Raw genomic sequence first — 22,114 nt, forward strand, 5'->3', positions numbered from 1 at the left:
TGTGTGTGTGTGTGTGTGTGTGTGTGTGTGCTTCTGAAACTTTGTGCATTTGTGCGTGAAAGCATGTGCTTCCTGAGAATCTCCCTTTGAAATTGCTGCTGTGTCTCTCCATTCAGACCTTCTTTAGAGCTTTAAGCAGAAATTCTGATATTTGCACGTGATTGCAACAATGAAACACACTTACACACAAACACACCCACAAACCAGCACCCATATCAGCTGCTACCTAGGCCTAAATCAGATGGTTCAATCGGTCTGCTTGTGAATGATTTAAAGCTGCTGTTGTGCTGGCTGAAAGGCCTTTTGCATCCATTGTTGAGAACCAGACAATTGAGCCGGGCCTCATGTCACCCGGCTATTCACTGTACCTCACAAAATCCTGTACTAGAAGTAGCCATGCACACACAAATGCACAGACCGTGAGTTAGCAACGTGCAGCCTTTTCATAATAATAGCGTGCCCACATTTAAGGAACAAATCCTGTGAAAGTTATCACCTTTGTTGAATCACTCATTCGCTGATTTGAACTTATTTTAGAAATATTTTTACAATTCACACATGTAAAGTTGTAAATTACCACATTTTCATCTATTTTTAAATATAACCAAGTAGTTTAGATGCCTTCAAAATACCAAAAACGAGTAAAACATGAAAGCAACACGTAAGAGCAAAAACAACAGGACATGCATCTTGGTCTCTTGGTTCTGTTTTGGGTAAAATACTCCTTTTTTAAACGTTTGGATCTGTATGATGTCACAGAGAGGAGAATTTTAGCAAAGTTGGCTTAAAGGGGGAAAATTAGATGTATTTTCTTCAGTAAGTGTTTTGTGATTATAAACACATTTTAAAAATACAGGTTCAGAAATAGCTAAGAATAATAAGCTAATCAGCTATGTAGTGTATCAGTGGAGCTTATGCTAAGTAGCCATGTGAAGCCATGTGGTGGTTGCCCATCTGGTAAAAGATAACACTTTTATAGAAAAATTCAAGAGTGAATGGGAAGGTCATGATAATATCTGAACATATTATCTTTTGTTCAGGATCCAGCCTTGATCAAATATTTATGCCTGTAGTAAAAATTACATTTTTAAAGGAAAAATATTAAGGATATTAAGGATAATTGTTTACAAGGGATTCTCAGTCAGCCTGAACACAATTCATGTTAATTAATGATGAATGGCTATGAGCACACTGTGTTGCAAATAAGCACAGGCTATGTGCACGTGTTCTCTGTGGAAACTGTATTAGATGAAGGCGAGGCAGCACAAAAACATGGCTATGTTATGATGCAGAAGCCATGAGAAACCTGGCTGAGAGGCCTGGCTGGGGTCTTGGAGGTCTGAGAGGTTGTTCTGCAGATAAATCCTAAGAGCTCAGGTGGAGCTCCAACATCTAAGCCTGAGCAATCTGGTGCTAATGGTTACTGCTGTTCTGCTACAGTATGTGCATACGTGTGCACACTGCAGCCATTTTCCCCCCTGCATGCTACAGGCAGTAAATCCGTCCATCGATTTTTATTAACCACTTATCCAGTTCAGGGTTGCATGCTGGAGCCTTTCCCAGCTGTCACAGGGCCAATGCCATTGAAAATAAGTTGAGAAAAGTCAATTTTAAGGTTAAGGCTGTGCAAACAAAACAGTTGGTGCTGTAAGCCCACCATCCAAGAACACACCAACTAGGGCAGAGCAATATGGCCAAAAATATTTATCACGATATACATTTGAATATTTGTGATAACGATATAACTGACGATATAATTGGCACTAGACAAAACACTTTACAACTCCACAACTTTATTAGTGAAAAAACCCCATCAATGTATTTTCACTTAAACAAGCAGCCGGTTTTTATGTGCATTAAAGTTATATAAAAATGTAACAGTGAAAATGCAAATTCCTCGCTGACAGTTTAACCAAAAGGCATTTCCAGTGGAAATTGGCCGACATATCCTCAGCATAACCATGTATAATATCCGCAAAACTTAAAAAGAGGTTATACACACACAATACGGTAATATTATGTTGAAGCACAGGACGTATCACTCCGCGAGGCTCCAGCCTACGATAGCCGTAATGCTCCGACAATCCATCAAGCGGTGCGGCTTCTTGCTTACCAAAGTCGTACTAAAACATTTTTTGACAGATTTTCGAGCGCCATGTACCACATAAAATCGGTTCAAGGTCAGTAAGCACAACCAGAATTCATACATAAGGCGCACCGGATTATAAGGGGCACTGTCGATTTTTCAGAAAATCAAAGGATTTATTTTAAGTGTGCCGAGTTTACCGAAAAACACTGTAATAACAACAGCCCGCTTGCATGCTCTACCAAAACTGTGCTTTAGTGTGTATCTGACAGACAAAAGCTAAACCAGTTCCACACGACTGAAGTTGCAGCATTTTACAAACCAATTCTGGTTCATCCGTTTCATTCAACGATCCGCTTTCGCCCTTCTCATTCTCCGTCGCCGCCATGCTTTTTCCGCCATGTGCGTATGAAAACAAAGGCACTGCGCATGCGCGTTTTACCCATATTCTATGGCGATATTTCATTTTCTTATCGTTGCCTAACATTATACTGGTATTACTGTGAACAGTATGATATAGCCCAGCTCTAACACCAGCCCATCAAAACAGGTAGAAAAAGAAATAAGGGTAGAACAATTTGTTTCTCATGATGCTTTCTAGACTATTAGGATGTGCAGGTCCTCTGAAGTGAGACAGCATTTTATCAATAGGTAGATACAGATCGAGGTCAGAACTAGACAAAAGTGTCCAAACAGTTGTCTAAAGAATAAAAAAGAACTTGAGATAAAAGCTTACATGTGGCCTATTTTGAACCTCGGCACACCCGACCAATCACTGTGTTTCATGGCCATTTATGTTACATGTTGTTTAGAGAAACTGTCAGAAGCAAAGGAACGTGGGGAACGTGTTGACTCTGAGACAGTAAGTGTAAAGCTTTCTAACATCAATGCCTTTGGATTTATGCCATTCTTTTGACATATAGGTAGTAATTAAAATATGGACTAAGGAAAAAGAAACATTTCAGCAGCACATCACCAGTATCTGACGTGTGTGCTGTGCTCTCAGTGACGTTAATATATTATCTAATTGCAAAAACGGAGGAAATTTCCATTATTGCTTACCATAATGATGTAAGTACAGATAAAGAAGACAGCACTGTTGATGCAATCAGATCGTCCCAGAAAGAACATGTTCATTTCTGCGAATTCTTGCCTTTTATGTGCTTCAGAGCTTTTATCTGCTCTGAAGAGAACAAACCAAAGCGAATGCAGTGAATGATCAGTAAAAGTAAGTTATGACAGTGGGAAGTGAGCAGAGCTATCTGCTGCATAATACAGGATCACTGCTGGAGGATATTACATCCTCTGTGTGTGTGTGTGTGTGTGTGTGTGTGTGTGTGTGTGTGTGTGTGTGTGTGTGTGTGTGTGTGTGTGTGTGGGCTTATTGTCTGCTGCAGAATGTCAGCCCAGACTGGGGATACCTGATTGCTGCTGTCACCATGGCAGCAGCTGCTCATGTAATGAGAGAGAGAGAGAGAGACAGGAGACCTTGTCAAAGTACAATTCAAGGAGAGCCACTGCAGTACCAAGGGTACACAATGAGACAGACAGAAACACAAGTTCAGAGCACAACGGCACTCTGATGTCTGTTCTGTCGAGTCACTCAGTCACACACACAATGCTCTCCTCCATACGGCTCTGTGCCTTTTTTTTGGGGGGGGGCATTATTATCTCGTTTCCATTTGAAATGTGGTGGCAGTCAGTGAGAACATGACCAGACGAGCCCAGAAAACAAGCATGTATCAGTGCAAGAAAACAGACGGTCCCTCAATCTTGTAAAGCCAAGCATAACAGAATCAAGGGAAAGTAGCACTGCAATCTGGTACGGGTGCTCATTCAGTTACAGGCCTGCTTTTTACGTTTTTTTAATGGCAACAGCAAGTGAAACTGAAAGGGCAATTTTGTAGTGTGTTCAGCCAGTCCACAGACAAGGAACAAAGATGGCTGTAGCCAAAGAGATTTGAAGTCTTATCTTAATGATTCAAGTTACGAGAGTTTACTCTCTTTTCTCATATAAGTTGCAAGGGAAACCGTGATCAGGTATTTGCATGAAGCAAAATGCTCCAAAAGTCACCAACACAAATAGCAAGGGTGTGAGGCCCAGTGGCTACAAAGGGCCACGCCTTAACAACAGGAACTATAAATCTTAAGAATAATTAACAATATATACTTCAACCCTCTATAAGGTTATCACTAATGGGAAAAATAACCATAGAGACCAAAAGTGTTTTTGTACCATTCTGTAAATACATTTATTTCTGATGTAAAGTTGGACACACAGGAATCTATTGAAAGTGACTTGCTTTTGGAGCCAGCCTGCATTATATGACACTAACTACATCAATGTACTGCACTATGATGATATACCCAAATAAAGTAGGGTTCAGCCTGCTCATGAACTATTTATGCTGAATTGAATCTCAACCAATCACCAAACTGAAAACGATCAGTTGGTTAAGTTAGAAGATGATTCATTTTTTCAGGCTTTATTTACCTGTGAACACAAGCAGTACAGGTACCCAGCGGTACCCTTTTCAGTACTTTACGCACCACAACAGCTGCAGGTTACTGCCTGGCACTGTCCGTAATGTTGATGTCACTGTCACAGTGCTTGCATACTGCAGTATTTAAATGGTAGTGTGAGACAATTGTTGGTTATGTTTACATACTAAGGTTTTGTGTGTGTTTACAGTATACCATGCTGATATGACATTTCAGCGCTGCGAAACAAATGCTAAAAGTTAAAACGTCAACAGCACAGTGTCAAAAAGCCGTTTCTCTGACAACAGCTTTTCATCATCATCATTACCATTCCTGGGTTCACCTTCTTAACAGGCACGTTGATGTTACCTGCCGGTCTTTCAAATACGGTACACTTTGCAGCTTTCAGACATATTTTGTATTTGACCAGATGTTTCTTCAGATTAGATGTGTTCCCACGTTCAGCTTCTTATTTTACACTACAGATGTTACATTTTCCAACTGTTTTAGCATTGGATGCATGCTAATAATTAGGTCCAAACAGAGATTTATAACAAACAAAACTTTCCACTACACTGCGATTTCAAATATTAGCAGTCAGAAAAAGAATCACCCACAATCAGTCACAGCAGACGGCTGTCCCTCCCTGAGCCTGGTTCTGCTGGAGGTTTCTTCCTGTTAAAGGGAGTTTTTCCTTCCCACTGTTGCCAAGTACTTGCTAATGGTTCTGTTTTTTTAGGGTCTTAACCTGACAGTACACTGAGGCAACTATGGGTGTGATTATATAAATAAGAAATAAGTGAACTGAATTTAATAATAAGATCTAAATCAGCCACAGTAAGAAGTTATATCAGTGGGGAGTTTAGGATGCTTGGCTGGCCAAAAAGCTGAGTAATTTGAATGATGTATAATAAACATTATTTGACAGGGCTTTAAGTTTTATGAATATTTAATGCAAACATCTGCAGACTTTATGTCCACAATTTCTACTACAGTCACATTAAGGCAGTCAAACAACATAAAAATGCAACTTGCTTCTTAAAATAGCTTTCGAACAACATCTGAATTTTGACATGTAGGTGCTGACACACTGTGGGTGTGTGAGTAATCAGGAGATGACGGAATGCCCTGCACTGCAACGGGTTTGTGCTGGTGACATAAAATAGTTACTCATCAAGCACAAAATCTCTTGACCTCTGCAATGCTAATCACCATCATGGCTAAATTTAAAACATTATCCAACGCTATTTACGTAAGAGTGTTTTAATTACAGAGCAAATATCAGGAAAGAAGAATTTTCCACAGCAGCTCATAGTTTATGTCCACTTTTAGATAGGATTCACCATGCTGGGAATGTCAGGTCTTTGGCTAAATGCTCTTTGGGAATCACATTGTTGGTGCAGACGTGCTATTTTATGTCAGTGAGACTCTTATCTTTAGCGTTTTTTTACATTCTACTAAAGACATGGAGGGAAAAATGTGTATCTTTGGGAGGCTGCTAGTAACATAATGTCTAAATATACCCTTTAAAATAGGTTTGTTCTTAGGTTGTTTGTTATGTGCAGGCTGGGTTATCCCTTGAGTTTGGGGCCTTTTTTGTGCTTGAATGATTCCTAGGTCAGTGTTAAGTGGTTTAACATGCAGTCACAAAAATGAGCCGACTGGACTGTGAATGTGTAAAAATGTAAAAACAAAAAAACAAAAACACTTTATAACCTTCAGAAAGCCTTAAGAACTATTTCTTGAGACCCCTTTAAAAAATGACAAGAAACTGGATTCTTGGAAGCAAATACTTTAGGCCAGGCTGAAATAAGTAACATTATTAGCAGTTTTCAAGCCAGCTGTGTCCAATAGTTTGACTTTTAAAGACATGTTTATATTTAAAATAATCATGCCTATAAGTATATATGTCTCTATGTTACTGTATATTTGTCTTTTTTGAGAGTTAAATTGTGAACTTTAATCAGCGTTTTCATCCACAGGGCAGACAGAAGTTCTACTTTGGCCATGTTGACTTCTGAAAATAAAAATGCTTCTGTGTTGTGCCACAGTCGAGCACAACACAAAACTAAACAGCATATTTAGGTGTATAGTGATATGATGCTTTATGTTACCCCTGCGATAACCCGAATCCTTGAACAGCAGCAGAATTCAAGGAACTTCACTCAAGGGATCGATCCAAGTTTTGAAAGTAATTCTCTTTTATGCACAGATCAAAGTAGAACCACAGGCAAACAATGTCATGTTTACTTTGTGAGTCAGGTTGACCCTGTTCCGCTTACTTAAATCCAAATATTTTCATTTCCTCAATTAGAAAATTATCACGTCCACGTTACTCTCCCTGCACCTGTCACTGTGTTCGCTGTTCTTCTTTTCACCATCCAATACTCTCGTAACTAAAATGCGGCGCTGATTCTCTGAGGCGGACACACACGTCATTATCACCTCCACATTCAGCCCTCATGAGTCAGAACAAGTGGGAGATGGATGGAAAAGAGAGGGCAGAGAATCCTCGACCAACATTCATAAACTTTTCTCTTTCTTACTCATTCATTCTGGTCTCCTCTCTCTCATAAGCTCTTCTGTGACGTCGCCCATCAACAAATGTTTAAAGGAGAAATCCAATCACGTAAAGTGTCTACCCTTGCTCTGTCGGTGATGCTAACTTCAATGTTTTAATGTTTGTGTTTCATGCAAAAGTCACTTTAGTGACTGTATTGGAGATCTCCATCCCAGGCGACCTAATCGCACAATAATTTACCTATCCTAGTTTGTTTCCACAATGATTTTCAGCTGTAAAACGTAATGACAGACCATTACCAGGATAATAACAGGTAAATTCAGTTTAACGGTTGGTTGTAATGGAACTTAAATCTGCAGCTGAGGACTCCTCAAAGTAAAGACAAAAGGAAATAAGAAACAGAGGAACAGAGGAAAACCTTCCAGAAAGACGGGGTAATGCTGGATCCAGGGTGTTCCTGTTGTCACTACTCAGTTGCTGACTAAAAAGAAGAAATTATGCTCCAAAGTGTAGATATCGTTGATGTTTTGAGAGTCTCAGTATCTGAATAAATCAGAGCAATCCCTTTCATGAAATGATAGATCTGTGTCTTTGTTTTTCCCCTCACCAAAATAAACCAGAAGACTAAGAAGACTTTTCATTGGAACAAACGTTTTGTCACTCATCCAAGTGACTTCTTAAGTCTCAGCTGAATGCAGGTTTCCCCAACGGCATAAATGGTACATTTGCATAATGACTTCCTTACCTGGATGAATTAGTACATTTGAGCCTAACAAACACCACCAATTCAGTAGTTCAGGTATGTAGATGACACCTGGGTAAAAATGTCAGGATGTACCACAATTGACTGATCACAGTAACTCAGTAGACATCAAGTTTGCCTGGAAGGATATGACAGGCTAGACTTGTTAGACTGTGAGATTTCCATCAGTAACGGAGGACATTTAAAAGTTAATGTGTACCATAAACAAATGTTCACGGATCAGAATTTAAGGTTTGACTCTTATCATCCACTGAAGCACAAACTGGGTGTCATCAGTATGCTACAACACAGAGCGAACACCATCGCCACAGATACAGCGGCCCTGAGTAAGTGTGGTTATCCCAGCTGGGAAGGCACCTAAAGAAAGCTCCGGGTGATCCAGACAAGAAAAAGCTGAAAACCCTTAGTGATGATCTCTTCCATGTCAGGAGTATCAGAAGAACTGAGACGCATTTTTTGTAAACAATCTGCCTGTGTGGCTTTCAAACACCAAAACACGCTGCGCCAAAAATTGGTCCACCCCAGGGATCGGGTCCCTCGACACAAACAGAGTAACATAGTGTACGCTGTTAATCGCCAGGACGATTGCCAGGATTTATACATCAGAAAAAACAAACAACCTCTGGCGAAGCGGATGGCACAACACATAAGAGCTAACTCGTCAGGCCAGGACCCTGCAGTCTACTTACACCTACAGGCCAGTAGCCACTCAAGACCATCTCTGAATCGAGGAGGGGGCCTAAGGGTTCACCTTATAATGCTGTGACTGCAGCCATTTCCCAACTTTCTGTGAGTGGCACTCATGGCCATTGATCAGTGGTTGTTGATCAGTCTTCATGAAGATTTGCATATTAATGATCATGAAACTGACCTACAGCCCATAGTTCGTTAGTAGTGCTAGTTTCAGTCATTATGCAAATGTACCGTTTATAAGGTTGGGGAAACCTGCGACTGAAAAATTCTCTTGGATGAGTGGCAAAACCGTTCTCCCACTGAAAACACTACGTCCAGATGAACAGAATCAACTTTCTGGCATTATCATTTTACCTGGTTTGCTCTTACCTCTACATTACAAACAGACATTAAATTTTACAGAATGGGATCTTAAATACTGTTCATCACTATAATGGACTTGCAGGAAAGTGCTAAGAAGTGCTTGACCTTTAAGCGATGTTCACATTGGAAGGGACAAAGTTTCATTATTGCTGAGCATGGCCTGCTACACTGTCAATGAATTGCTAACAAAATATTGTTAAATCCTCTGAAGGTTGAAGATGTTAACTTCTATCTTTCAGATGCAAGCAAAAAGCACTTTCTGGAAGAAAAAGTTTTGACACGTCTATTAAATTCATTGATGTTCTTTGTCTCCTGATTGCCAGAACGTAGGAGAACAAGTTTAACAAGAACATGATATGTAGCACAGGGATAGGGTCAGAGGTGACAAAAGCACAGACATCCTTTATTTAAGTAGTATAGATACTAGTATCAAAAATACTCTGGTAGAAGATGAAGTACCAATTCAACTTCTTTACTCAAGTAAAATAAAAAAGTATATTTCTGAAATGTACTCAAATCAAGAAAGTAAAAAGTAGCTCTTTGAAGGACATTACTACCAGCTATTCTTTTGCGAAGGACCTGGCACTTTGGGGTTATTGGAATGTGTGTGCACTGTTAGACATAAGATGCATAAATGATGTATTTTTGGTTATTTAATATCCACAGTATGCAATATGCAATAATCCACAGTAATGGATATACTAACAGGATTGTCACATCACTGGATGTTTGGCATGCAGTGATGTGAAACAATATCTTCTCTTAAATGAGTCAAACCTAAAGAAACGAGGCTGTTTTGACAACCTCAGGAGTAGAAAGTAGATATTTGTGAAAAAAAATGCATGTTTGTTACATGTTTGTTACGTCTTACGTGCTTCATATTATCCATCAGTTTGTGTGTGTTTTACAAATATGGAAGCATAGGACCCACTGAAGTCTTGGAAAAAGCTGAAACTTTATTTGTTTGCATGTGTCAGTTTTTAACTTCCATTGAAAGTGTGACTTGAAGCCAACTGCCTTTTCACAATAAGAGCCACAACAGCTACACTATTGGGACATCTAGTATATGAACTAAGGAAGTCTCCTTTAAAGTGGTGAATGTTATAGTCTCCTCCCCCACAGACTGCTGCAGGCTCAATATGATACGATACATCACAAGCTAGGCTATGCCTGTTACTATGGCGACATGCTGCTGCTCTGATGACACCTCTGGACAGGGGATGTGGTGAGGAGTCATAAAGACACTCCATACCTGTAGAGTGTTGTCTTAGTGTCACTTAAGATGTCGCGGTAGTGTCAAATCAATAGAAAATTATAAATGTGTAAGAAAATCACTGCTGAAGCGATCTGTCACCTAAAAATGATCTTGAAAACATTTTTGAGGACCATAAATCTCTTCATTAAGACATTTAAACATGTGCTGTTTTGGTTTCTACTTTTAAGATTTTGAGTACTGAATGCTTGAAGAAACAACTTCAGCCATTCAACCTCAACTATGTAACTTGAACATTAATAAACAGTCACATAACAGTAAAATGTATTGTTTAAATATACGATTTAACCCCCTTTGTAGCGCAGTAATTTAGTTAATTGAAATAGTAATAATAATATAAAGATTAAGAAATGAAGATAGAAAATAAAAAAGGAAAAAACTGCAACCCTAGATAATAAATAGAGATTGTATAACTACAACCATATTAGTATACCTCGTATACAGCCAAAAATCTGACCTCACAACTAAGCTTTACATTGATTAAATTCATGATTTACAGACATATCACATCACTAGCCACTGGCCTTGTTATTTAAGGCTAACGGGTTAATAAACTTGGTTTATTTCACCACAAACTATGCATTTTCTTTGTATTTCTAATTATACAAAGAAAGTTTATGGCACTTTCAGGCCACAGAAACTTTTTCATTTATAATTTTTTAAAGAAGAAAACCTTAGCTCCCACTTTAGTGTCAGGACTGTACAATACAATACAAACCTTACCTTAGGTTTATATAGTATAAGCATAATGTATTGACGCAACACTGGTCACTGACATTATATAACTGCTTACATTTTAGCTCTGAAAGCAACCTGTGGCTCTTAAGATGAAACTAAAATTTGAGAACCTGACTGATGCTAAAGTTCAGACTTTACGCTACAAAGGAAACACAATGAAATTTAAATTTTTAACACTATAAAATCTTTGCAAGTGTTTTCTCTTAACCAACTGGTGCCTCAACAGAGACAAAATCAGTACAGTGAAAATATAGAGATGCAGGTAATACAGGAACAAAAAATCTGTTAGTCAGGCTTTTAAAGGCTATCCCGAGCTGCAGAGTGCCAAGGCTTAGTGGCACATTAGAGAAAATAGTCCCTTGTAATTTTATGTTACATTGCTGTGCAAAAGTCTTGAAGCACCTCTCATTTCTTCTTATTTTGTTTCCAAGCAGCTACACTTTCTTGCGATATTTTAAAACGCTCTTGAACAATGGTGCTCCAGACTTTCTGAGTCTTTCATTGCACAGTGGCTGCTTTTTCACTTATTTTCAGAGGAATGTTTCTTGTGTTTGTTAAGCCAATTATCATTGACCTGTGAATCAGCACAGTGTCTACACATAACTGAGGGGAAAAAACAATTTTAAATTGTATTTTTTGGCAGAAACACAAAATTTGTTCCCATTTCTTTAGTTGCGTCTACAAAAAAATGATGCCAAATATAACACAGCTTAACAGACATAAACTAGTATTTTAGCACCACCACCACCCATTCAGTTACTTTCATTAACAGACAAAATCCCAAAACTCCAATCATGTCTTCCAACCTGTTGCGAGCACACAACTTCTAGCTGGCTAATACATCACATAAACATTCTTACTGATGTAAACTAAGAGAAATAATAACTAAAGGTAAGATGTTCTCCCAGTAGGTTGTTACCTTCAGGTAATCCCAACAACTGTGGTCAGGAAGTGCCTTTAGTAACGCGTAAGATAATTTGAATGAGTGCTAGATTTAAAAAACTACAACTCATTTTTCTTATTAAAAAATGTTGAAGTACACCTTTCCACATCCTTTACTGTTTTTGCATAAAACAAGGAGACATCAAAAAGTTATTATTAAAAGAAATAATAATATGCTCTTTGTAATAGATTGCACTGTTGTCAAAAATCAATCGTATAGTTCAAAATCTAAAACAACAACGTCTTGCTGAGTCGAGGAGTACTATCTGTTAACTTATTGTCCAAATATGTTAAAAATAACAAAAATATGAGTTGTTCTGAACAATATACCCATTGTCCAAAGTTTGAAACATCTCTGATATACGGCAATCTTCTTTGAAAGCTTACACAAGCTTACATAAACAAGGACTGCTGGGCCTAACCTTTGCACTGCTGCATTTTGTTGAAAAAAATGTTTTAAAAAGTGCAATAATGCCTTCCTAATTGCTGCACATCACCAAATGTTCATCTAAAAAAATAAACTGTAACAATGTAATGTATAAATCTCCGTTGGATATTCATCACTTGATGCGGTTTATGAATGGATGCAGTATATTTACTTCCTGTCTTTCTTTAATTACAACAATTTAAGAGAACGTTCTTGATGCTTTCTAATGAAAACACCACACAGTGCATGCATTTTCCTCCTCTCAAAATATAAACTACAGAAAAGGTACAGCTGCAAAAACTAGACACCCAAAACAAAAATCCTATAAAATACCACCTGGCAGTGCGCTAAAAAGAAGAAAGTCTGCCCAAAATCCTGACTTTAACTCATTTAAATACATGTACATTTTCCATGTAATTACATAAGTACAATGTAAAACAATGGTCTGGTCAAATGAAATGAACTTGATTGTTATACATTCAGTTTATACCGAGCACATTTTCCTTAAAGATTAATTATATGAATAAATAAACCTCCGGTTTCATACATTTCGGATGTATTTTCCTTAAAACTCAGCGTGGAGCCTACACTTTGGGGAGCACTTCTGTTGTCATCTGTTTACTATGCTTGTCAAAAGTGTTCTCCTACTGTTGCTACTTTCATTAGTGCTCCTCCTCCTCCTCAGAGCCCGGAGGGTGGACAGTTATTATGAAATTATTTGCTATGAAATCCAACAACTGTGTGACTGTGTTCTCACTGTGCTCATGAGAAAACATCCTCTGGTCACTAATGTATCATCTGTAGAAGGTGGATTTTGTACACAGTGATCGGGACTCTGTTCAATCAACCCATCAACCCACTGCGTGAGGAGAATATTATTAGTGAGATCAGGTAATAGCACCAAACACACAAGTGAAAACAAAAGTTAAAAGAACAAAACACCACAAAGCATGTTACAGCTTCCTTCAGTATCTATAGTAGCTTCTCTCTGAAATGAAACCTGTGTGGGGCCTCAGTCGGCTAATTCAAACCCATATTTGACAACATATATGAACGATTTAAAAAGTGGTGGCCTCTGTAGCTAACTGTGTATCCAAGAACAAAGTTATTTTTCGTTTTTACGTCTCCAACTCACCCAAGACACTATGCGGAGAATGGTCTGAGGCTGCTGGAGGAAGGTGACGGGGTCGAAGGCTCCTCCGGCTTTCCCGGCTCCGTATGCCTGCATCCCCTCCATGGTCCTCCTCCTCCTCTCTCTCCCTCCCCGCTGCTGGCTCAAAGGCACAGGGTGTGTGGAGCACCGGGTAACCGAAACGGAAAATCCCCGAAACTGCTCCCTATCACCACTACTGTACTACCGCTGAATCTGCACGGCTGGGATGCGCGTCTCCCCCCACCCCCGGTCTCCTTTGGCGACCTGTTCTCTTGTGCTGTTGGTTTTAAATGTACCTCTAATATTTCTCCGTTATGTGTGGGTAAAGAAAGCTTTGTGATGGTGCTAGATAGTGATGCTTTCTCCCTTTAGTTCAGCGCAGAAGCCGGTGGCGACCCCGTGAACGCGCCTCCGTTGTCACGCCTCGGACGGAGCGCTCCTCGTCAAAACACCCGAGTAAAAAAAAAAGAAAGAAAGAAAAACAGCGACGTACTCAGGACCACTACAGAGAGTCACGCGCTCTTCGTTTATCGACGGTGGGCGGAAAAACAGTGATTAAACCATTAAACCAGAACATGATATTAACTTAATCAACGTTATATGATAAAGTGTGTGAGCTGAAAATAAATATTGGTAAAGGGTTATTTTGTGCGACAGCACTTATTAAAACACTAGAATGCTTCTACACGAATAAACGACAGTATAACAGTACCACCACCCAACAACGTTGAACTCCATGATTGATGGCGCCGTTGGTAGGTGCAATAAATTCCGCCCTCTAGCGGTCTTACCGTATATTGCCTGAATGTGCAAGGACCTCACGCTTGTTTTCTCCTTCAGGCTTTATACGTGATATTGCTCTGTTCTTCAACAAGCTCCATCAATCTTTTGTCAAGTCGGCTTATTGGTGTTATAAATGGCTGTGCACACTGGTATTTACGTTTGTACACTGTTTCAGTAAGTTCTGTCTAACACACTCTGCAAAAGTAGCCTTTTGCTTCCTTTACGTCCTCACAGAAAGCCAATGAAAACGCGATTACGCGTTACGTCCACGCCGGCTGGACCAATGAAACATCCCCGTGGCTGGTTGCTAAGAGACGCTTTGTGTCCATGTTCCCGAGGCTGCAGGGAGGATAATCCAACGCATATGGACCGATAAACAGAGAAACATAGCTCGATTAGCTTCAAGAGAGTTTTACCTGACAGAGACCGGAAGTCATCCCATGTAATGGTCAAGTTAAGGGCGAGATGTCTGCTGGTCGGTAAGGTTTTCACCACCTGATACGTAAGCAACGGGGGCTAAAGCTAGCCTTTTACTACAGAAACATCCCCAGCCACAGGCTGTGTCCTTCTTATGTTTCAGATTCAACCTACTTGTTATAGGACTGACGAAAAATACAAACCTGATACTATTCTAAATATGAAAGATGACGTTTGTTGGGTCTATTTTATCATGTAGCTACAGTCATTTAGCTTACACAAACCAATCACTGCCGAGTGATGATGTTTCAACTTAAAGAAATGATGGTGAGCCAGACAGTAAACTCTAAAACTCCCTGATAATGAGGGGGGTTAATTATGAATTTTGTCGTGAACGAACTCCTTACACACAAATTAAACTATTAATTATTAATTCACAAAAACGACACCGTAAACACAACCACAGGACATTATATTTGTATTCTTCCGTGTGTGTGTGTGTGTCCGTAGGAGATGCTGCAGTGGGCAAAAGTGCTCTTTCTCATATGTTCTACAGCGATGGCACTCTCTTCCAGAAGAATTACAGCATGGTGAGAGCATTAACACAGTCACTGAAAGGCTCATGGTTTGATCCCACAAGTGAAGTGAGTCTTTAGATCAGATGTGTCCAACATTAGGTCATCCTTTCATAAGTTTTACAGCTTTTCCTATTAATGCAAAACAAAAGGAATTGACTAGGAGATAAACAACTGAATGATAGAAAAGTGCCTGTTTTTTTTCCACACCATCTAAAGAAATATGTAACAAAATCAACATTTACTGCGAATTTACAAAAAATGTGTTTTGTAAATACAGGACAGTTTGGTGAGCTACCACAGCTCTCTATGTGATCATTTGTAGTTAAACATCTTTACAATGACAGAAAGTTTTGCTCGTTAGGCCCACGTAAGATCAACGTGTGGTGTGTGTGGCCAACGGTATAAAATGAGTTTGACATCATTGCTTTAGACTAATCTGTAAGGGTTAGGACAGTCTTTTGTTTGGCTCATTGGTCATTTCATTCAGTTTATACAGTGGGGGTATCCGTATTCTCCTGAACGATAGATGTTGCCACTCAGACAAAATTTCCATATATTGTCACTGGTACAGGAGAAGTCAAAACCAGAAGCATAGAAGTTATAAAAGCATATTCTTTTTTTCCTCATTTTTTTTTTTATTTCTCTGCATAATCTGTGGATCTCCGAGCTCATGTACTGATATATCATTAAAATGGCAGAAAAATACGGCACTCATATCTTCAACCTGCATTGGTTGGATTGCCTGCAGTGCCTCAGGTTCCAAAAATCAAAAGGTACTTGGCCGGCTGGAGCGACACTCAGGTGGTATTGTAGGCAAGTGGATGTGATGTCAGTTTGACATTATTTTTGTCACCTGGCAAATGGCGAGCTTTATTGATGTTACCATGGTAGCAATCAGTGACACCGGTCTGGACCAGTGGCAATCAACACTTGGCGCTTTACACGTGTATAGACATGTGTATATGAAGTTTGGTTTATCTTTAGATAGTTTATATTAGGGGTGTCAACATAAGACTTCAGGGGCCAAAATCAACTTGGAAAAGATTCCAAACTGGCCCACTAGAGGGCTTTGAAAAATTTAAAATAAGGAATAAATTTAATACGTTTTACAGCTTTTCCTGCTGGTAAAGACCTCCCCCGTGGCCATTCATACTACACCTATACCATTTAATTACTTACTTATAACCAATTAATTACTATAAGTGAATAAGTAATAGATAAATGGTTAATTTACAGAAAAGTTTCAGTTTTTCACTATTGACTGTTGACTTTGTTTTTGTTTTTTTTGGTCTTTATCTCATAGAAAAACTGAGACATAATGTTGAAATTGCTCTTCTTTTTTTAATATTAAGATTTCTCCGGGCTTAAATGTGTAGTTAGAATTCTTTACACGGACAGAAAGGATTTTTTCTGGTTTGGCTCACTGAAGATCATAATTAGTTGAATGTGGCAATGTAAAATGAGTTTGGCATCCCTGGTTCATATAGAGGAGCTGCTATACTTTGTGTATTTAAGTATACACTTGGTCCGATTCACTAATTTTGTTGTGTAAGGATGAATGTGAGGCTCGGAGCGTATGTCAGCATGCCTTTCAGTTTTTGCACCAATGTACCAGCTATGGATATGTCCTTCACGTGGACTTCAAGCAGGCTTGAACAAAGTATAATAGAATGACTACTTGTCTGTGACATCTGCAGCAGTCCACATCTGAGAAACTGCCCCCTGGTGTAGCACTGTCGCATAACACAGAGAAAGCGAGCCCAATGCCAGAGATACTGCAGTGTATGTGGGGTAGGCAGCATAACATGTCTTATAACAGTAAGTAGGGATGTGTTGTACTCCATTCACACAATCAGCAGAGGAATGGAGCTGTAAAACAAGTTGTTCAGGGATTTACAGATCGGGGTGTACTCCGTGACTAGCCACAGGCTTATGTTTTTGTATTCAGGCTGGGTAAGTGAGGTGAATTGGGTTTGAAGGAGCAGCTCATGAAGTGCAATGCTGGCTCACTGCCAGCGCAGAATAGATAGTAGTTTGTAGGGAATAGCGTTATCTGTGTGCTGTGAAGTGCTCAGAAATCCAGGCGTTCAGTCCTGCCTGACACTGCAGCAGCTAATCAGCATGTAATTGGCAAAATGTGCTTCTTTAGTAGGCACACTTGTTCTGATAACTAGTATTAACCTTCCTGAGACCCATTAAGGTCTTAGAACTCTACATGTATTTATAGATATAGGCATAGCAGTTAAGCAGTGAGTAACCGTGCACAGTTAATCACATGTAGTCGTTTACTTCAGATTTGCTCAATCAGTCAAGAACTGTAGAATTTTCAAATTAATGAAACAGTAAGATGTAATTATACATCAATAGCAAATCAACATGTCTAATATTAGTCATAGAGGACTATGTTTATATTGCATGTAGTTTCTTTAGTGGAACTTCTTGCAGGCTTTTCAAGGACCTGCAGAGGTCTTTACTACAGGACTCACTGAAGTGCACAACAGCATAATGTAGCAATTAATGCTGACGCAGAGAAGGACTAATCTGCATTATTTATGCTAATCTACACGAGAAAAGGAACCATGTCATTAACCTGACTCTGTGATATATGGCGGCATGGCTGTTCAGCGATTCCCTCAGTTTTCTAAAGGGCTAGGGCACTGCAAAAGTAAGAAAGTGTAGGTGCGGTACATGCATTAACTCGTGAGTATGGATATATATTCATGCAGGTTTCTCAACACACAGCCACTCACATTTAGTGAGTTTACCATAAAGTCGTGCAATGGTTATGGTACAGAACAGGTTGGTGTATGAATTACTGGACAAAGGCCAAGTGTGCGTGTGCGAGTGTGTGCATGCATGCGCCTGTGTGGTTGCTCAGATCTTGCTGTGTCAGCAGTTTTGGGGCTTCTGAGGTGACAGGAACGTCGATAATTAATACAGCAGGATTCTGGAAAGCCACCAGAACAGGTACTTAACTAGCAAACACACACAAAAGCATACACACAAAACAACAACAGGGATGAGTTTCTTCATACTGCATAGGCTTAATACAGTAGGCACTTGTTTGCGATGCTGTGTGTGTCTCTTCACCGTGAACTAGCGGGTCATTGACAAAGTAGAAAGAGGCTGCAATTGGGAGGCCTTTACAGTTTGTAATGGCCTAGCATGCACGATTGCTGAATGCCAGGTCAAACTATTAGACATCTTCTTAACTAATGCAGCTAATATGAGTAGATCTAAAGAAATGATACAGGTGGAGCTGTGTGGAAAATCTTGAAATACATAACAAACAGGAAAATAAGAAGAGAAGCAGTGATGCAACTTTGAAAGTAAGTGGAGAAATTCAGGTCTGCATTTGTGCCAGTAAATCAAGGCTCTGTGTCCAGTTGACACCACTTTATTAGCTGAATACTCTGAAAGAAATGCTCATGGGGAATTGCTGGTCACAGTCTTTGCTGTTGCTATGCAACTGTTAAAACACCTATTTGTAGCCAACCGCTTGCCTGATATTAGTTGAAATATTTTTAACTTCTTAACTCACTTGGTGTAAAGTGCTTCATGTAAAAGGAACTTGACTTTTGAAAAAAAAATTGAAGCTCTTGAACCACGAATTATTCATCCAGAAGTTACTTTGTATTTTCAAGAGGGTAGTAACAGTGAAATGTACAAATTTGGCTTCAATTCCAACATTTGCACAAGAAGTATGAATATTTACATCTGACGAGCTTCGCCCAAGAGGAAGAACCCTTACTCAGGACTGTTGAACACGTTAATATTCCCTCTCGTTCTGACTCCATAGACCTTTCTTTGCTTCTCGTTACTTTGAACAGTGTTTTGAGTTGGGTTGTTTAACAGGACTCTTTACACTCCTGTAAAAAATTAAGTACGCCCATTGATTCAGTAGCTTGTTGAACCACTTCTAGCAGCACTAACTTGAAGTAATCATTCTCTGCATGACTTTATCAGTTTTCTGCATCATTGTAGTTCAATAAGGAGAGATCATTACAAGGAACTGAACATGATTTGTCGATGTAAAGAATTCAATTTGAGGCATTTGGCGGCTACACTCCGATGACCCATCACAGCAGAAGAACATCCCAGCGGTGATAGGGATTAGGACAAGATCCCCTGGAGTCTAGACTCTGGTGGTGGAGATGAAGATGGAGGCTTGAATAGGGCCTGAGTGACTAAGGAGAGGCGGTGATGAGGAGGAGGTGGAGTAGACGAAGGCGTCTGCAAAGGAGAATGACAGAGTGAGATTTAAAGTATGTGGAGTGAAGGCTGATTGGCCTAAAGAAGGCCGGCAGAAAGATGATTGGACTAGACCAGTGATGTCACAATCAGCTTGACAGTGTGGGAAAGTGGAGGTGATGTAAAGCTTAGATTAGCCGCCAATACCTGACAAGCATACAGATGTGTGACTACAGATCTCCCTTATTGAACTTGCACGTAAGCTTCAAAATAATTTTTCCTTTACGAGTTTGCTTTAGTTTATTGAGATTTGTGACCGCTTGTTTTCTTACTTTGACCACAGTATTTCAATTGGGTTGAGATCTGGGCTTGGACTGGGCCATTGTGCAACCCCTTGATTCTTTATTTTTTCTGTCGTTCTGCTCTAGATTTCCTAGATTTGTCCTGATCTGAATACATCTCAATACTTTTCCAGGTGCCCAGATGCAAAACAAGTCCAAATCATCACTCCTCTACTGCCATGCTTGACAGAGGGTATGAGCTGTGTTTCATTTTTGTTCGATGTTTGTACATTATGGCCAGTCATCTCCACTTTGGTCTCTACTGTCCAAAGGATATTGTTCAAGACAACTTGTGGTTCGTGGAGATGCAACTTTGCAAACCTAAGCTGTATTGCCATGTTGTTTTTAGAGAAAAGAGGGTTTCTCCTGGCAGTCCTTGCAAACAAGCCGTACTTGTTCAGTTTTTATTCTGTCATGAACTTTAGCCTTTAGCATGCTAGCTGGGGCCGGTATTATCTGAGATGTAACTCTTGGGTTTTTTCGTGGTTTCTTTGAGGTCTGCACGATCTGACCTTTGGATGAATGGAGTGAATTTGCTGGGGTGCACATTCCTGGAGCTGATTAGCGTGTTTTTACAGGGATAGGATATTTTAAAAACTATAAATGGACAACAAAGTATTTACAAGGTCTTTTACTTCTACTTATTTTATTCCAGATTCTTCCAATAGCTAGGTTTGCTGCAAAACCTAGAGCAATATAAATTAGTGTCATTTTTAAAAATGTTAACTGATATCATGATTGTAAATCACTGATCCCTGGGGTACTCCATAGGTGACCTTTCTAATCTAATACCAGTAACTGTGTCCCACAGCTTTCAGTTTAAGATTTAAATGCTGATGGAAACAGGACACAATATGTGTTTCTATATGGGGCTTAACCGGTGCTGTGAAGGGTTAATCCTTCTGCAGACGCCCAAGTCATCCCTCATGTTCTTCAACTTTTGATTTTGAAGGGTAGCTGAGGCTGTCAGCCATTCCGCTCACGTCCTCCTTTGAAAATGTCAGACAGCCTGTTAGCAATATTCCAAGCTTATTTGCTACTAATAGGCTCTCATTGACATTCCAGCAAGAAGCTTCCTATGCATCACACCAGCTCATTAGACTGCTCTGAAGTGGGACTGCAGCATGGTCTGTGTGTGTACTGCTGGATGCTTGTTATGAACTCTGCGTGTGTATGAATTGTGTAAATGTTGGTCGGAGGTGTGTGTGTGTGTGTGTGTTTCACAGAGGCAGTGAGTGTCCACGGTGCGTTTGTGTGTGTTTGCAGGATTTTAGTCTCTTGCATTTGACATGCTTCGTTAAGTGTGAGCTCAGGAGATCAGATCAATTTAGAGTTAGATGCTGATGTGAAGAAACCTCAACTCACTTCTTCAAGGTCATCACTGATCTCATACCAGTGAATAGTTGGAGGGGGAAAGGCAGCCTGCAACTATCTGGTCCATTTAGGATTTCTTTAGATCTCGTAGCCTGTAAAGAAGGTGACTTCGTGATATCGTCCTGCCTCTCTACTGCCTGCACTTTATCTCCTTTAACAGCTACCTCTGTTTGCTCTGTACTAAAAGATCCCAACTACCTTCAGCAGTTTGTTTAACATTAAGACAGTTTGACCAAAGTTCAAATAGCTGATGTTTCCTGTAGTTTGGGGCAGATTCAAAAAACAGCTGCCTCCACCTTGCAAAGGAGGACGAAGGTTTGCAGCCACTACAGCTCTTTTTGTGTCATTCTTATTGTTTCGAAATATTTTTGCAGCTGCTTTTGTGTGACGAACATTCAACATTCATTTTAGTAAACAGCTATACCAGCTATTTGTTTTGACAAAAGAGAAAAACTCACACTGACTGTTTCTGTGTTTCTTTCACATAAACAGTCAGTTTTTTTCTCTTTCACAGTAGATATAACTCTAAAAAAGAAAAATTTACAGTTATACCTATTCTTTTTTTTTTTTAATGGCCTCTGTTGACTCCCGTTTTGAGTTAATGGCCAAGTTGTTTTTGCGTTGGTTTACTGTCATGTCAGTTTCGGTTGCTGTTGCAGCTGTTTTTAGTGAAATTGTTCTAAAAGTCCTTTGTAAAATACTTGCTTACCTCTAAATAACAGCACAAAGTAGGGAGCAAGAACTTAGAACATAGTGGACCATCAGAAGCTAAATAGTCAGATAAGAAAAAAGGAAACTGAACATGACACATATGTACATCAGCTCAGTATGGCTACAAACAAATGCTACCATAACATTAGGTGATTTAAAGGCTTAAAATACTTTAAATTCAATTAAATATAGCGCCAAATCAGAACAACAGTCAACATGTATTGACATTTGCCATACATCAGACTAGACAGTGGTAACTCCCCGACAACAACTTCTCTT

General features: G+C 39.5%; 2 protein-coding genes across 4 annotated transcripts in view; one reads left to right on the forward strand and one right to left on the reverse strand.

Moving 5' to 3' along the window:
- Nucleotides 1–14,438, reverse strand: part of LOC102301775 (synaptogyrin-1) — a 29,614-nt gene extending 15,176 nt beyond the window's left edge. Inside the window, exon 1 of one of the 2 annotated variants that reach the window (XM_014339124.2) lies at nucleotides 13,423–14,430. In XM_014339124.2, the coding sequence (XP_014194610.1) occupies nucleotides 13,423–13,524 (102 nt within the window). In that variant the 5' untranslated portion in view covers nucleotides 13,525–14,430. Of the gene's footprint in view, nucleotides 1–13,422 lie in introns of both variants that reach the window. The other variant, XM_014339125.2, reaches the window with a different exon arrangement.
- A 76-nt stretch (nucleotides 14,439–14,514) lies between these two features.
- Nucleotides 14,515–22,114, forward strand: part of ift27 (intraflagellar transport 27 homolog (Chlamydomonas)) — a 10,728-nt gene continuing 3,128 nt past the window's right edge. The window contains exons 1-2 of one of the 2 annotated variants that reach the window (XM_005939420.2): nucleotides 14,515–14,702; nucleotides 15,151–15,230. In XM_005939420.2, coding sequence (XP_005939482.1) covers nucleotides 14,669–14,702; nucleotides 15,151–15,230 — 114 coding nt within the window. In that variant the 5' untranslated portion in view covers nucleotides 14,515–14,668. Of the gene's footprint in view, nucleotides 14,726–15,150; nucleotides 15,231–22,114 lie in introns of both variants that reach the window. The other variant, XM_042227385.1, reaches the window with a different exon arrangement.

This window comes from Haplochromis burtoni, unplaced genomic scaffold (genome assembly GCF_018398535.1).
Source record: "Haplochromis burtoni strain Fernald_Lab_line unplaced genomic scaffold, NCSU_Asbu1 Contig_258, whole genome shotgun sequence".
Classification (NCBI taxonomy): domain Eukaryota; kingdom Metazoa; phylum Chordata; class Actinopteri; order Cichliformes; family Cichlidae; genus Haplochromis; species Haplochromis burtoni.